Source organism: Helicoverpa armigera, chromosome 1 (genome assembly GCF_030705265.1).
Source record: "Helicoverpa armigera isolate CAAS_96S chromosome 1, ASM3070526v1, whole genome shotgun sequence".
NCBI classification, from domain to species: domain Eukaryota; kingdom Metazoa; phylum Arthropoda; class Insecta; order Lepidoptera; family Noctuidae; genus Helicoverpa; species Helicoverpa armigera.
The window spans coordinates 14760257-14778472 of NC_087120.1; the positions used below are offsets into that span (position 1 = coordinate 14760257).

Consider the following 18216-nt stretch of genomic DNA (forward strand, 5'->3'; position numbering starts at 1 on the left):
TTACCTCTTAAAATAATAACCAAAACAGACTCAAAACTTCCATTTACCTATTATATTCGTTTGAATTCCAGTTTCTCCGCAAGTACGAGCCCCAAGCATCGTTGAGCCCGAGCTACATCGACCTGACGGAATGTCAGTACATGTGGCCTTATTGCACGCAGCCGCTGTACTATAGCGCTCAGCCGACCATAGCTAACGTCACTGTCATCAACGGACTTGGCGTTTCAGGGAGAGTGGTAAGCAATTAACTAATATTTAGAGTATATATGAGACCAAACACAGAGCTACATCGACCTGACGGAATGTCAGTACATGTGGCCTTATTGCACGCAGCCGCTGTACTATAGCGCTCAGCCGACCATAGCCAACGTCACTGTCATCAACGGACTTGGCGTTTCAGGGAGAGTGGTAAGTAATTAACTAATATTTAGAGTATTATGAGACTAAACACAGAGCTACATCGACTTGACGGAATGTTAAAATTAATGAAAACATTTGGCCTTCTTGCACACAACCCACCACAGAATTGCTTCCCAGCTGAGTAAAAAGTAGCCTACGAGTGATGGTGTAAAAGCTACATTATCTACTGCCAAGTTTCAACAAAAATTGTTTAGCCGTTTGCGCGAGCAACAAACATGTCACACAAACTTTAGACTCCATAATTATACTAGTACTAGCTTTTGCCCGCGACTTCGTTCGCGTGGAATAGTGACTTCCGGCAGATTTTTGGTTTGACCAATAGATAGCGCTATATGTTCGGAGTAATTTTTTTTTGTAATAAAAGCTATCCTATGTCCTTTCTCAAGTTCCAAACTGTGTATGTGCCAAATTTCACACAAATCGGTTCAGTAGTTTGGGCGTGAAGAAAAGACAGACAGACAGACAGACAGAGTTACTTTCACATTTATAATATTAGTTAGGATCATTCAAGCAAAACGCGATAGTATTGCTATTATTGTGTTTTGTAACATGTAATCTTTTCGTATAAAAATTTTGATGTATTTTAATCACCTTCAACGAGGTAATTTCAATCTTCATGCATTTTACTCAATTAGGTACGCCTATCGCATTATAGGTAATTATAATTTCTTATATGGTTACTTTAACTACTATTTAAACAGTTTCATAAAATGTTTTATTAGTTCTTTATTAGGAAACAATAAAACTCATTTCACAGTACAGAATTTATGTTTATTACTATTGCAATTATGTAGATCTATTTAATCCAATAAGGGCTGATTCTTTACAATAAATATGATATATTTTATCTAAACAATAAATAAGCAAATATTTATCCACTGAATAAATATGACAATCTGAATGTTTTTTATTTAATTGTTCTCAGAAATTGTTTGACATATCATTTGACATGTTACGCCGACACCAAATAAAATTGGGATAAGTGCAAGAACATGATGACGATGATCATTTAATATGATTTTTTTTATCAGTAAAACTGTATTTTTTCCATGGGTAAAAGATGAACCCAGCATCTTATACAATGTTATGTGTTTACAGAAAGAGGTGACGTGGCACCCCCACCTTCCCCACGGCGTACTGATGTCAGTTTCTGCAGAATACAGTCAGATCCTCTGGCCCTGGTCAGGGTGGCTGGCCCTCAGCTTCTCAGTACTCGAGGAAGGCGCCGACTTCGATGGCATCATTGAGGTAAAGAATCACGTGATTTTTTTAAAAGAGTTTACACCTGTGTGTGAACAAAATTGTTCCTTCTGGAATACTAAGGCTTAACACCGATACTATAAATGTCCGGTTGTTTTGAAATCAAGTGTTTACTTCGAAAATTGGTCATGGAAAGCCATAATGAACAGTTGTTTTAAGAAAACTGACGCTAATTTAGCATATACAGAACTCCCCCAGAGATCTTAAAATGTCATATTTTGAAAAAATCAACCACGAAGGGCAAACCACCAATAGGTTCAACAAACTCCGACATAATTATTATTTTTGATTACAACAGCAAGTTAGAAATAAGTACACAAATATAATTACTGGCCATTAAAACTAATTGAGTGTGACGTGACATGGTAAATCGTCGTTTGTTTAATATTTGACAATTGGACAGGGCCACGTGAATGTGACGGTGGAGAGCTACGACGACTCGGGAGAGAAAACTATGAAGAATGCCACACTCACGCTGCCTATACGGTAAATATACATGGAGGACAAAATGAGCGGAGATGTCATAACGGAAAATCTCCTAAGAAAGTAGACGTTCGGGGGACAAGAAACGTTACTCTTTCCGCTTTCTCTGGAATCCGCTCATAAATTGAAAAAAGCCTATACGTCCACTAACTCCGAACGCCTCTTTAGTTCACTCGTAACTTATCGTTTTGATCACACCGACTGTACGTACTTGACCTAAAAGAAGGCTCCTGACCTACCTGACTTATGGCATCTCCGCTCACCTCTCCTACCTCCGTGGTAAATACACAACATTTTGAAAAATATGCGTAAATAATAGGCCTTTGCGAATTACTTGTCATAAAGTTGTGATATAGCGAATTTACTAGTTGTAGTTTTTCCACAATACTGTATTTGAAGCCGGAGCGAAAATATGATATGTGAACGTTGTTGATACTCAGACATGTTTTAGCTCAAGTTATATTTTTTTATGACAACTTATTAATAATATTAATATGAACACTTATAATCATCGGCAGGGATATTGAGCCCTGACTTTCACCTGAGCAGAAGCGATTTATTGGTTTATTGCCTTATGTGTACAGTGCGCAAAGCGATCCCCACTCTTCCGCCGAGAGCTCAATATTCGTGCCGATAACTATACCTAAAGTAATGATTCTTTGAAATTGAACGTCTAACGGATGCGTTTTGTATGGAAACGAGTCAACGTCCGTATGCCGGACGATAAACGCACCGTTACCGCATCGCGACTGACACGAAACATCCAATTTGAAAGAACTTTACAGACTATCGTAATGGAACGTTTTGATACTAGCCGCCGACTGCAAATGCCGATGGCAAGTGCAGGGAATATATGAAATCAGATATCTGAAGGTGACTGCATTTGTTGCTGCCGCTTTGGTCATGTAAATACATACAAATCAAGCCGGCTTTTCACTATGGTATATAATTTAATATATGTATATTACATCCTGAGATATAATATTGTATCGCTAGTCGTACATTTTACCCTATAGGTGATATAATATCTATTACATCCCAAACTATAAATATTTTTTCAAAATGTCTGACGAGCGATAAAATATTATATCTTAGGAATATACATATTGTTAGATATGAATCCTCCTTGCTACCAACCTGGCCTGACCGGGCTGGTATAGAAGAAGAAATTATGAAGGATGGAAGCATGACGGACGTTGAAGATGTCACATCGTGATCTTATAATTAATTATCGATATTGTATTTGCTATTCAAAGTTGGCTTCTGCTAAATCCTTTGTAAGAAATAAACCTTACCAGGTTAAATGTTTATAGACGTGTGTTATTCATTTTCAAGTACCACTTCTGATCTGACCTCTAAGATCAGAAGTGGGATCGCCACGCGTTCTTTACCCTTTGCCATCTGAATCCAATAATTATTTATTTTATTCATGAAATTTCACGTCAACTGTAAGTAAGTCTTATTTCTTACATTCGAGGGCATTCTCGTGAAAAACGACGAAACAGTTATAATCTCACGAATCGCGCCGCGACAATATGAATGCTCCTCATGCGCTGGGTGCAATATCCTACAACATACTAGTACTCAGAAGCCCAGGATATGCGGATGAATTGGTCACGCAATAAGTCTTGGATAAAAATTGCGAGAAGAAAAGTGACAGCCACTGTAGCTTGTTTGTAAAACAAAAAGCGATCGGATCCTGGAAACACTGAAGACTGTCCACCAGCTGGAACTCTATCAGAGCGATATTACGGAGATTCCTTACAATAGCAGATTAGTGCTTTAGTGTTAACCCCTTGGATTTCTTTTCAAACATTTCGATTTCTTACACAGAATATCGAATATCGAAGGAAGTGACCATGAACAGCCATGTTGAAGTTACAAGTTACACATTTATGACCATCTATCCGATGTTTAGATTATGAATGGTGCGGATAGTGCATCTACCTCTAAAACTCAGGAATAGATCTTGTTGTAGTATGAGGTATAAATAAGCCTAGCGTTGAGAAAGAAGTGTTGTACATCATAACGCTACTTTTCATCACGTCGGCAGACAACTATATAAAAGTGAAGCCTTATGTAGATTACCAACTCTTAAAACTATTTGAATGTTTAGTGTGATATATGATTTGTTACACTAAAAATAATTTTGAAGAGTAATTGCACAATGAAGATTTTGTGTTCAGTTAGCTGAGAGAATAGTATCGACGTGGAGTTCTTCATTCTTCGATAAATCATAAAGAAATAGTGGAAATTGACATACATTTTAAAATAACAAGTCTTGAGCGGTTGCTATGGTGACATGTCATGTTGTATTTACATGATTGCATTATAATTAATTGACTTATTATTCTGTTTCATGTGATAATTCGTTTTGTGGCGAGAATAATACTACATGCTGGGAACACGCATCCTGTTTTTCGAATAAAACAGCTCTTCAAGCTATCGCGAGGCCGCTCATATGCTTCGTGTGGAAGGAGCAGTAGGGCTGACCACGGTCCTAGCAAATATCCACCTCGTGTCCACGAGCACTGCCAGCCGATAGCTAGCACATAGTGTGACTCTTTGCGGTTATTATACGCGCAAAGGCTTAGCGCGACCAAACATGAGTCATGCATGATGTTTGTTTGCAGAGATATTACAAGAAGCATGGAGTGATAATGCCTGGTGAGATCAATCCAGTTCTTATGTATCTTATCTGTTATAAATAATTAAGAAATTCAGTCATACGCAACTATGGTAAATCCTCGTATTGGTTTGCAGTGCGCGACGACTCGGGTTCGATTCTCGAAATGCGCCTGAAATACTCGATTTTAATACAAAACCTACATATGTTTTGAAGTTTGCAAAAGTGTTTGCATAACAATGAAAACTGAAATAATGATGGCTAAATAGTAGAAGCAAAGAAATACATCTTCTACCTATCTGCTTTTGAAATGTTTTGGCTTATCACATTTAACTAAATGTTCTTACTTGCTTACAAGCTAGACTAGACAGAGCTCAATGAATTTGCTTCATATACTACCCCATTAATGAAACTTTCTACTAAAAACAGAAATATCAGTTTTGCTGCTACCATGGTATAACTACGTTGTTTTAGCCAATTGCTTACCAGTTTTGAGCAATAGCTTACCTATTAGATATGACGTACACTGACTTATAGCTCAGGCATGGAAGGCAGCGTTAATGTAAGATATGTTTAGTGGAAGGTATTAATTGAAATGAGTACTCCTAGTAATGGCAATGATTCTTAACAATCTGGAAGCCTGACTAACAATTAGGTACAGCTTAGTTTTCGCTTTCTTATTAAAATGATTATGTTCACTTATATTCCTTGCTAATAATGCATGAAAGTTCGTCAAGTAAATGTTTAAACACTCAGATGCCTGAATCTAGCCCAAAGCCTACTTCCTTAACCTTCTAACTACAGATATCGGAGATAAACTGAAACCAGAAAACAACGAGATTTACTACGTGAGAAGCACATAATTTGACGACGTATGTGCTGAAGTTTCACACTTCTTGCGCTTGCTTTATTGCTGCATGCTGTGCGGAGTACCGCCGGTCAGCACATCGCGCGACATTGCTCGAATGATGAGAGCGAGTGGACAGTATGCCTAGTATATCATGCATTCAGGCGATCAGGTGATCTGTTTTATTTTTCATGTGGTTCTCAAGTTGAGTGCGCATTCGCCTCATTGATCTGGCAGACGCATAGCACGACTGCTGTGCAGTTTCGGGTTCGATCCCCGGGTCGGCGAATTTGTTTTTTTGTTAAAGATTAATTGGATATAATTTATTTAAGAACATCGATTTTTAAATTTATGGTCAGAAGTGACCGAACGAAAAGATGTTCCTTGGTATTATTTCTGTTACAGTGCACTTAAACAGGATGGCCGCGTTGGCGCGGCCCACAGCGCGGCCCAATATTGCTGGCTAGTTCCTTGTTTGTGGTCATCATGGTGTCGTAAGATGACAACGTCAATTGAATCACCATCGTGACCTTTGCCATTTATAAAAGATGATTAACACTGCATACGTGTCAATTTCAACCGTTGATGACTTATGTTTGCTTAAAAGTATTGTACTGTAAAAAAAAAAAGAAGTAGCATGAGCTAAACGTAACCATAACGTAATGTCTGTTGTATTATGAGCTTTGTTGGCACGTGATTAGTAATGATGATATTTCGGAGATTGACTTTATCACTATTTTGATTTTGTGTGTCAAAGTTATAATTTAGTCATGGATTTATTTCTTTCAAAACTTAGATCCTTCAAATGAATGGTCAGCAGTGGCCGAGCGAATGTATACTGTGCTTGAATGTTTGTTCACAGAATTGTACACGAAGACGTGTAATGAGGAGGAGAGAGGCACACGAGGCTGCGTTGCAGTGAGCAATGTTTTTGTGCCAATGCAGCTGCTGATAGCAGAGTACCAGTGCTGCTGATAGCAACGTACCAGTGCTGCTGATAACAACGTCCCAGTGCTGCTGGCTGTGCTGCGGCGTGCTAATGTTGCTGCCTGTATCGGAGCGTGCCAATGTTGCTGCCTGCGTTCATCATCAGCCTATAGCAGTAAACTGCTGGACATAGGCCTCTCCAAGTGCACGCCACTGAGATCGATTTGCGGCTGCTCGCATCCAGCTCCTGCCAGCCGTCTTGCGCAAGTCATCACTCCACCGTGCCTGAGGACGTCCTACACTACGTTTGCCGATGCGTGGTCTCCATTCTAGAACGCGTTTACCCCAACGGTTATCGGTTCTTCGGCTAATATGGCCAGCCCACTGCCACTTCAGCTTGCTGATTCGGTGGGCTATGTCGATGACCTTGGTTCTCTGACGGATTACCTCATTTCTGATGCGATCCCTCAGAGTAATGCCGAGCATAGCCCTTTCCATAGCTCGCTGAGCGACTTTAAACTTGTGGACCAGCCGTACCGACAGTGTCCACGTTTCGGCTCCGTAAGTCATGACAGGTAGGATGCACTGATTGAAGACTTTTGTCTTTAGGCACTGTGGGATCGACGATGTTAGGACTCGACGTAGCTTCCCAAATGCAGCCCAACCCAACTGAATTCTCTTATTCACTTCGTCCTCAAAGTTGTTTCTACCTAACTGCAATGTCTGCCCGAGGTATACATATTCCCGAACAACTTCGAGAACTGCTGCCTGCGTTGCAGTGTGCCAATGTTGCTGGCTGTTTGTGTCTTGGTGCCTCTTACAAAAGTTTATTAGAACGCCACTACGTCCGCTGTGGCGATGGAAGTGGACACCTCCTCAGCTTTCTTTGATAGCTGCGAGACAATTTGACAAAGATAAGGACTTTGAAGACGTTCGAATGTACATGAGTCTATGTGTGCGTGCCGTGAAAGGATGTATGAATATTGATGTGAAAAAGTGTTAATCTAATTGAAGGATGCATGAATATTGATGTGAAAAAGTGTTAATCTAATTGGCCTACTTTCAATGACTGATTTTGACCTTGACTGTCATTTTAACTTAAAAATGGACTTTTCTTTGATTTTGACCTTGAAATACCCTACTATACCGTACGAGATTACGGCTCTTTGGTTTTCTATACTGGTGGTGCTAGTTGTCTAGACCACTTTGAGAGCTCTCTTTATACCGTGGCGGTGTTACTTTGGAGGCCGCTGAGAGAACATACGACGGTATGGGTCTCTGTTCCACGTCTTCATAGTATGCTACCTATAGCTTAAACGCGTGCCTATGCTATGAGCGTGTGTAATGACAAGCAAACTGGGAGCCTCTGTCATCGAGAACATGCGACGGCATGGGTCTCTGTTTCTGAGTGGGACTATTGTTTAGACCACTGGGAGAACATACGACGGTATGTGTCTCTGTTTCACGTTGTCATAGTAAGCAACCTAGAGCTTAAATGCGTGCCTATGCTATGAATGCGTAAAATGACATGCAAACTGGGAGCCTCTGTCACCTGGCGGTGTATGGCGAGTGATGGAAGTCCGGATTCTGTCATTCACGATGCACTTTTTTTTATTCGTGTTTAGTCTGAAGCTGGTTACTACCATAACACCTTTCAATATGCCTTTGCCTGTGGGCGCTTGAGTGCACACTTGCGCCCATAGTATGATTTACATACAAGTAGAAGTAAATATGGAAACCTTTTTTTTGTTACCCTCCCTTTTCTCAACATATTACATGCTTCAGACTTATACACAAAAACGACTACTACGAGTAAATTACTTATACCTTGCTTAACATGTTTCAGATCATGAGCAACATGTCGGTGACTAGCTTATGGGGAGTTGACCTGATGCCGAAGAGGCGAATAATACTGCTGGCGAGGACGCCGCAGGGTCAGGAACGGCCGTGTTAGATATGAATCCTCCTTGCTACCAACCTGGCCTGACCGGGCTGGTATAGAAGAAGAAATTATGAAGGATGGAAGCATGACGGACGTTGAAGATGTCACATCGTGATCTTATAATTAATTATCGATATTGTATTTGCTATTCAAAGTTGGCTTCTGCTAAATCCTTTGTAAGAAATAAACCTTACCAGGTTAAATGTTTATAGACGTGTGTTATTCATTTTCAAGTACCACTTCTGATCTGACCTCTAAGAATATATTATTATAACCCATAGTGAAAAGCCGGTTTTACGGGCGGACGCCAGTAGCAGTCGGTAGCTCGCTTCCAAAACGTACTTTATAATCGGCCCAAAAGCTTTTTACAAAGCTGCGCGAAAAAGTTCCTTAGAGGCATACAAAAAACTTTTCATAAGTATTTGTGTATCATGCTAGCCCGCACTGCGAGATTCAATCCGCTATTTTTTTATTGCCCTTATTTTATAAATTCAAAAAATAAACAGCAGAAGTAGCCCTTAAAATGTATTCTTAAGTATACTATCAATAATTTTTAAAATGTAATGTAAATCTTATATGTATAAAAAATTCTCTTTCATCATCAAAAGTAAAAGTCAAAGTAATGTCATAAAGTAAAAGTAACGGTCAAAACCGTTTTTTCACGATTTTATTTATTAGTTTTGCTGTTAGCCTTGAAAAAGCGAATTTGACCGTTACTTTTACTTTATGACATTACTTTAGCTTTTACTTTAGATGAAGAAACTGGCTGTTAATGCACTAAAAATTACCTATACATACCTAATTTATACAGCAAAACGTTTGCCGGGTCAGTTAGTGTATTTAATATTTCCTTTTATTCAGAGCCCGAGTGATCCCAGTCCCAGTTCGTTCTCGGCGTCTCCTCTGGGACCAGTTCCACAGTCTCCGCTACCCTGGTGGCTACTTCCCGAGAGACGACCTTCGAGCCAAGCACGATCCTTTGGACTGGCACGCCGACCATGTCCACACGAATTTCCGTGATATGTACCGTCGCCTGAGAGAGCATGGATTCTATCTTGAGGTTATGGGTAAGTTAATTAAGTTATATCATTACTTTACTTTACTCTTAGGGTGCGTCTACACGGTGCAAGTAGCCTGCGCATGTTCAGGCACATGCGCAGGTCACAAGAATTTAAAAAACGTGCGAGTCCAGCGACTCAAAGTAACAAAGCAAAATACCCACCCGCGTGCTCTCGTCACTTGTCACTTGTGCACGTTAACTTGCTCCAGCTACATGCACCGTGTAGAAGCACTCTCACAAAGGTTATGGAAGCTATGGGTATTTTCTTATCTCATTTATTCAACCTTGGCTTCTAAACAGGACTTTTTGAAACCAATATTTACAAAAGACAGCCCACAAGACGCCCGCCCTTCACTACCTCCTCTGTGTTGTTGTTGGGAGAAAAAGTAGCGCAAGAATCTCCCGAGTAACTCAAATTTTAGCCCATGTATACGCAGAGCTCATTTTTAATTTGTGTACTGAATCAGGAACAAATTCTATTGCAGGTTGTCCCCTAACCTGTATAGACACATCGTTATACGGGGCCCTACTGCTAGTGGACCCTGAAGACGAGTACTTTCCTGAAGAGATGGCGGCGCTGAAGCGAGCGGTCGACGCCGGCATGTCTCTCGTCGTCTTCGCAGATTGGTACAACGCGTCTTTATTACGACACGTCAAGTTCTACGATGAAAATACTCGACAATGGTAAGTAAATTAAAAAAACTTTTATAAATTTTCATCTGCTTATGTAATATGTATTAAAATTACTTTCCATCCCATGAAGGCATTGTTAGGTATCGATTCCTAATTAGGTATATTAGTGTCAACAAATCCAGGCTAAACTTAAAAAAATATAAGCTTCATTTTATGTATTTAATTACAATTATGCCAACCTTCTACCAAAACGGAGAAGCAAAGTATAAGGCAAATCATTTATAACATTTAGGCATTTACAAGCACTTATGAACGTCAAAAATATAACTAAGTTTCATTCTAGTTGCCCATTCTAAAAGTAGCTTCCTATGAAGAAGAATGGGCATGAAACTCCATGGTTACTCTTTTTAAAAATAGTATGGTATTAGGTACAGTTTGTATGTAATGATACATACAATAACAACATGCGAAGATCGTGTAGAATCGCTGAGAAAAACATGAGATTAAAAATAGTAATATTCAATTTGATTTCAGGTGGATACCAGAGACGGGTGGCGCCAACGTACCTGCTCTGAACGACTTACTCAGCATGTATCAGGTAATCAGGAATAAGCTTTACCTCAAAATAATATTCATATAGACTGAAGTCTTACATATGATATCCACGACGAGGACATAAAAAATATAATTTTTCTAAAAGTAAAAAGCTATTTTCGAGAACCTAAAATATAGTACAAAAATTATAATATAATCTTCAAAATTCCATGTTACTGCAACACCTTTTAATTTACCTATGTTAAATGCCTCGTTGACTCGCGACCGCTGTGCATGAGGTCTCGGGTTCGATCCCCGGGACGGGCCGAAATCGCTTTATGGGTTTGCCTACCCCCGGCATACCCCCGTGTCTGGGAGGGCACTTAAAGCGAGCGTCCTCGAACGCTACTCAGTAGCAATTGCTGTTACAATTCCACCTTAGATGCCGTCAGGCGGATTTGAGAAAACTCTGACGCTGGCTTGCTAGGTGATTAAACCTGCAGCTCACTCGATAAGAAGAAGACCTACATTAAGGGCCGATTTCTCAATCATCAGTTAACTTGTTAGGTATGGCGGCTTGACATATTTTCTATACGAAAGCTGGCAAATTTTAAAACATATTCTGCAGACAAAAGTTATAGTTATCGGCACGAATTTTGAGCTCTGACCTTCACCTGCGCAGAAGTGATTTATTGGGTCCCTTTTGTGGTATGAAGTGAGGCGCGGGGGCGAGCTAAAGCGGTGATTGGCCCGCAGTGCATCGCGTCATAGCCGTCACTCGGGATTCGTTCTTTGCTAATAAATCACTTCTGCTCAGATGTAGGTCAGAGCTCAAGATTCGTGCCTATAACTATATCTGACTATTGAAAAATCGGCCCTAAAAATCATAAATAATATTGGACCAGGTAGCACTAGGTGACCGCGTGTTCGACGGCGCGTTCCGACTGGGCGGTCACCCAATGTACTACGCCAGTGGTACCCATATACACAGCTTCCCCGAACACGGGATTTTGATCACTGCCCCCCTCAGCGATCAAGGACATCAGGTAAGAAATATTTTATTTTAAAGCCTCAGAAAGACCAATGCTGGTGTTGTTTTATGACCTGACTTTCTAAGAAAAATTATCAAGCAAAATGCCCACCCGCGTGCTCTTGTCACTTGCGCATGTTAACTTGCTCCAGCTACATGCACCGTGTTCATCCACACTTAATGTCTTCTTTGTATTTAATTACTCATGACTGTTTTTCTCTAGATAATGTCAGGCGAGAAGCCTGGAGGAGGGGGCGGCGCGGCGGGTGGCGGGGAGACAGTCGACGTGCCGATATTAGGCCTCCTACAAACTGACGGCGAAACCAGAGATTACACCAATGACACCAGCGACAAGCCCAGGGTCTGTATACGAGATATTAATGCAAACAGGAATTAATTTTATTCAATGCGTAAACTTTGTCAACTTATAGCTAAATAACTTTTATAGATACGTATATTTTTATTTTGTTGTGTTTTAGTACAAAAAAGCATAGTTATTAACGGGAACAAATATAATGACCACCATAAAATGCTTTGATACCCTTAGTTTTGTAACCAGAAATATCTACTGAACACCAAAAAAATAAAGTCTAAAAATGTAATAGTACCAGCTATTTTAGTCACGACTTCACTTTAAATTGTATTCGACCACCAAATTTAGTAAATGATCACCAACTCTTGACGACCAAATTAATGTATTATTTTTGCCTAAATAAGTCACTGTGCACTTGGAGAGGCCTATGTCCAGCAGTGGACTGCGATAGGCTGATGATGTGATGTGATGTGATGTGAAGTCACTGTGATTGCCATAAAATGTAGGCTTATTACCAAATAAAGAATTATGATGCCATATTAAGTTATGTGTCCGGCTTGCAATGCATGCGTGAGTGTCAGTATGACGAGTGACAGGGGAACATGGAAGAAAATGACATATTGCGCCGACTCCAAGTAAAATTGGGAACAGGGCAGGAGAAAGAAGAAGAAGAATGTGTTTCTCAATACAATCCCTCGAAAACACACTCTTATCGCACTGTTTAGAGGCATGCAATAGACAATTTCCACCCTAGTGCAGGAAAAGGGTCCCCATAATGTTATTACATTTATTGTATCAGGTCGAACTAATTTTTTTGGATCCAGTTTACTTTAACAGGATAGCAAGATGTAAAAACTTTGATTATCATTTTATATTAAAACGCTGGTATAATTTTGATGATCATTTACTACTTTTGGTGATCATTTACTATTTTTGGCTTACGCATGATTTATTTTGGAGTAATTTCACTTAAATAGGATAGCAAAGTGTTAAAACTTTGGTTATAATTTTACATTAAAATGCGAGTTTCATTTTGGTGATCATTTACTATTTTTGTCTGCTATTTGTTACTATATCTGGTGATCAGTTAAACATAAGCCGTTATTAACACCGAAAGATGTTTATTTTGTAACCGATTGTACGGTCACAGTCGTCACTGTAGGCACCGCGGCCACACAAAACAATGGTTACTTAAGCCATTCCTTAGTAAAGGATTTGTATGACATTCCGTTACTAAGGAGTGACTTAAGTAATTATTAAATGTCTCTGAGTGGGGAGGTAAGAGCATTTAGGGAACACTTAATACGAATTTCGTTTTCACCGAAGCTTAAGGGACTCTTATAACCTTTATTATTGGGGGAACCCTTATTCTAAGTGACAGTTAGGGAAACGTAAAGAGATGGTTGGTGAAAACGGTGAAAACAGTCTTTGAAGTCCAAGATTTTAGATATTATAGAGATAAATTAATAATTTATTTTTAATCACAATATTTCACTTCAACACTTTCAGCTAAATATAAAATGTTCTTGTGTTATACAGTCTGGGCGGCTAGTAGTCTACGGGGATTCCTCCTGCCTCGAAGGGGGTGCAGCCCGTAGCTGCCACTGGTTGCTGCTAGCGTCCCTGCAGTATGCCCTGGTAGGACACTTGCCGTCCTCCCTCAAGGACGCAGCCACGCCACGCCAACATCGGCTCAGAGATGTGCACATTATACCTTCAGGTATGTTATATCCGGTCGTACCTAATCACATCAAATTATATCACATCGAATTATATCACATGATAGTCTATGGCGAATTGAAAAAAAATAACCTTATCCATTCAGTGGTTAACATATTATAACACTCAGACCACGGCCAACAAGCATGATCATCATACAAATGTCGACCGAACTGGGAATCGAACCCGGGACCTCGAATCACCCTCAGGTTCGGTGAACCGGCATGGTGACCATTGCGCCATAGAGGTCGTCATTCGCTATCTCTTCATCCTGCCCTTCCCAATTTTATTTGGGGTCGGCGCAATATGTCATCCTCTTCCATTTTCCTCTGTCACTCGTCATACTGACACTCACTCCTTTCCTATTCATGTCATCTTTCAGGCAATCCATCCATCTTTTCTTAGGTCTTCCTCTTCCTCTCCATCCATCTACATCATACATCTCGTCATTCCACATCTATACTAATATTATAAAGCTGAAGAGTTTGTTTGTTTGTTTGAACGTGCTAATCTCAGGAACTACTGGTCCGATTTGAAAAATTCTTTCAATATTAGATAGCCCATTTATCGAGGAAGGCTATAGGTTACTTTTTATCCGGGTTCGTGCCGAGGTTCCCACGGGATGCGGGTGAAACCGCTGGCACGAGCTAGTTCTTTATAAATGACTTTGTCACCAGAGTTACCCCAACGCGCGGAAGGAGGTCGTCTGCACGTGTACTCGCGGGTCCTGTCGCCCGATGGTAGCGGGCCTCGGCCGGTGCCCGAGTGCGTCACGCTGGTACCCCTGGAGCCCCACCCTATTCACGCGCCACCGTCGGCCAGGACACTAGCTCCAAGGCACCAACCCACCGACCCTAAGAGTATAGGTAAGTCAGTTCCATTCGGGAAAGAGTTACCGCGGCCCTGGTACATAAAAGGCCTACGACGGAACACGACGGTTTTTAGTCAGTAAGAGTCTGACACTCCCTCACCGTTGCTAACCCACAGCGGGAGGGGTCATTTGATGATTTTTGACGTCGTTAAAAAAAAAGTCAGCTCCAGTCATTACTAGCGACCCGCCACGGCTTTCCACAGGATAACAGTATTTCCCCACAATTGAATGGATGTTATTATACATTAAAACCTTCCTCTTCTATCACTCTATCTATTAAAAAAAACCGCATGAAAATCAAAGGGACATAGGACAGAAAAAATACTTTGTTTTGTAGTATGTATCTATACTAATATTATAAAGCTGAAGAGTTAGTTTGATGGAACACGCTAATCCCAGGAAGTACTGGTCCGATTTAGAAAATTCTTTCAGTGTCGTATATCCCATTTGTCAAGGAAGGCTATAGGTTTTTTTATCCCGGTACGGGCAGTAGTTCCCACGAGATGCGGGGGGAAATGGCTGGCAGAAGCTAGTACATAATATTTGAATAACGAGAATCCTATATGTCCTCGTTTGTCATCGGCCTGTATTTATCGTGCTATTTCTTTTTTTTGTGACGTGATCTGAGCTCCATATGACTCTTCACATCCTATACCTCAGATTACTCAGGAATAGGTATTGTAATTTTCCACCAAATTATTTTTATAGGAAAATTTTTTGAGCTGCCAGTTTTGTGCAATATGGACAAAATAGTCTGAAATAAAGAATTTGAAGTGAATTGAAATATTTGAGATGTTATTATGATCGGTTAAAAAACATTTCTTGTTTACTTCACAGCTTAGTGTTAACTGCTGAACTAGTTATTGAACGTACCATTGATCATTTTTAACTTACCAAAACTGCTATTTTTAACAAGGTACTTCTTTAAATCAGTGCCTTTTTAAAACTGTTCAGTTGTTTTAAAGATTACATCATACATACATGCCTACAAAAGCTTCGTTCTTTATATTTAGAGTAGGTTTTAAGTAATCGAGATAACTTAATGGAAAATTCAGTATTGTTATCAGTTTAAAAATACTTATATAAAAACTTGCGTCATTCTATGTGGTAAGGGTGTAGTCACATCTATTTTCGACTCGTGTGTGAACACTTATATTTACATAAAAGTCGTTATTTAAGTAATCACGTCATGAAATAACTAGGAACTGTTGTTGTTTACGTGACTTCATAAATTATAGAAGCTATTAATTTGCATCCTGGTCACATTTCAGGAGATTGACATAATATACGTAAATAAATCAACTGAAAGTACCGTTATTTTTCTCAACTCAGTTACCCAATCAACCCAATACCCCTTGGTAAGACTGGTGTCAGTCTTACTGACTTCTGACTACCCGTAACGACTGTAAATTTTTTCAATGGCAGCCGGGACCTACAGTTTAACGTGCCATCCGAAACACATTTATATCTAAGAAATACTTTGAAAGTACATACAAACTTAGAAAAGTTGCATTGGTACTTGCTTGACCTGGAATCGAACCAACACATTCGTACTTGAGTGGTTGGTTCTTTTAGGCTACCACGACTTTTTTTGGGAGATGAGCATGAATGTGGACGGATAAATAGGGAGGCGATGACTATAAGCTATACAAAACCACGATGTACTAATACAGATTAAGGACATGAATACTCTATATAAATAGAGAGTATAGTCATCTCAAAGGGAGATTAAGGGAGCCAGACAAAGGGTTCCGACCCTCGTGTAACGTAGGGGAGAGGGCACGATCTGCGAGGGTCGGTCTGACCTTCGTACATACCAAGGTCAATTGCTTTATGCAGCAAATGTAAATGACTCAATAAAATGTTTTCACTTAGATTACACTTCAAATGTTACATTTCTTCTAAGAGCTTTATAACTGTTTTTTATAAGAATTTGTTTCGTTTTACCTGTCCAAAATTTTGGAGGAAGGTATAGAATCTAGTTCTCTACTATCTCTAAAAATCTAATATCCTCGGTATGAAAGAAGAAATTGCTCATCATGACGAATATATTCCTGTGTTAGCCGTTGACATTTAGAACCAAATTCATATAATTTAAACAGAGGACTACACTTCATAAAATAGAAAAAACATTATGCGGTTTGAGTTAATGTGCAGATCTTGATCATTGTTCTTGTCGGCATGTGGGTAAGCTAGGGGTAGTGAGTACTGACATGGATTGTGTTGACAGGTGCGCTAGAGATAGAGGGCACAGAGGCGGCGCCGCGGACGTGGCGGGGCGCAGGCGCGGCGCCGGCGCGGGGCCCCGGGGAGCGCGAGGCGGGCCCCTCGCTCGGCAGCCGCGCGCTCTCGCTGCTGGCCATCGTCGCGCTCGTCTACTGCCTCAGCGCCGCCTGGAAGCGATGCAGCCGCAAACTCCGCCGCCGGAGGCTCATGGCGCTCAACTAGCATCAGCTCAAGCCGCCCGCGCGGACTCAACCAACAAAAACTTAACGAGGGGCCAAAAAGTATGACTGAACAAGTTAAACTTGTCTTTTTAGTGTCTCAAAAGTGATATACTCATGATCACAATATGTAAGTGACAGCAGTGTAGTGTTTTACATTTAGTCAGTGCAATTTACTATTTATTAATAACTCTAACTTATTGAACGTACAGCAATCGCAAAGTTACATTAAGCTTATACGCATTGAAATTATGTAAAATATTATTTTAGATCAATTATCTTGCGTCGTAAGTTTAAGAGGATATACGTATGGAATAAAGGCTCCAGCAGACCGGATGCGTATGCGTAACCACGCGCGTAGTCACGCGCGTAGTTACGGCGTAACCATGAGTTGTAATGTATGGAAATGTATGAGACAGGCCACACCGCTTGCGTAACGACGCGCGTGTCTACGTTACGCAAGCGGTGTGGCCTGTCTCATACATTTCCATACATTCGCGCGTGACTACGCGCGTGGTTACGCATACGCATCCGGTCTGCTCGAGCCTTTATGGACTATAATTTTCTGACATAGTGAAAATAAATTCAAATAATCCCCAATTATTATCTGAGAAGCGTTTTTATCATATTATATTAAGAGATTAAAATAATTTAGCAAAAGTTACTTAATATTATATGTGTACAGTATACGATATATACGATATTTTGTACGAATGAAGAGTTTACTTTAAACTTTCTCAAACATTTCAAAACCAAAATTAACCAAATCTAAAGGTTTTCTCAACTTTTATCGAGAATACGAACAGTGGTTCATGTTTGTATATAAGTTTACTACAATTTAAATAAGGACCTAGTATTGTAATAAACGAACTCTATAGGTAAGTGTCCATTAATTAAGTTACCAATATGTACCTCATATCACTGGAACTTATTTATAAACTAAATAAAATAATTATTTATTTCCTAATTAGCTTGGCAAGTGTGAAGTTACGTTTTGATCTGCACAATAAATCATAGAAATAGAAATGAACTAACTTCATGCACACCAAGACACTTTAACTGAACTGTACATATACAGTTCTTTACCTACTTTAACTGAACTGTACA

At 40.0% G+C, this 18216-nt stretch overlaps 1 protein-coding gene across 1 annotated transcript in view; it reads left to right on the forward strand.

Moving 5' to 3' along the window:
- LOC110373879 (membrane-bound transcription factor site-1 protease) overlaps nucleotides 1-17570 on the forward strand; it is a 31003-nt gene extending 13433 nt beyond the window's left edge. Inside the window, exons 10-20 of the mRNA XM_064036105.1 lie at nucleotides 72-236; nucleotides 1519-1668; nucleotides 2084-2166; nucleotides 9367-9572; nucleotides 10051-10249; nucleotides 10733-10796; nucleotides 11638-11778; nucleotides 11986-12123; nucleotides 13615-13795; nucleotides 14472-14660; nucleotides 16896-17570. Coding sequence (XP_063892175.1) covers nucleotides 72-236; nucleotides 1519-1668; nucleotides 2084-2166; nucleotides 9367-9572; nucleotides 10051-10249; nucleotides 10733-10796; nucleotides 11638-11778; nucleotides 11986-12123; nucleotides 13615-13795; nucleotides 14472-14660; nucleotides 16896-17113 — 1734 coding nt within the window. The 3' untranslated portion in view covers nucleotides 17114-17570. The remainder of the gene's footprint in view (nucleotides 1-71; nucleotides 237-1518; nucleotides 1669-2083; nucleotides 2167-9366; nucleotides 9573-10050; nucleotides 10250-10732; nucleotides 10797-11637; nucleotides 11779-11985; nucleotides 12124-13614; nucleotides 13796-14471; nucleotides 14661-16895) is intronic.
- The last annotated feature ends 646 nt before the right edge of the window (nucleotides 17571-18216 follow it).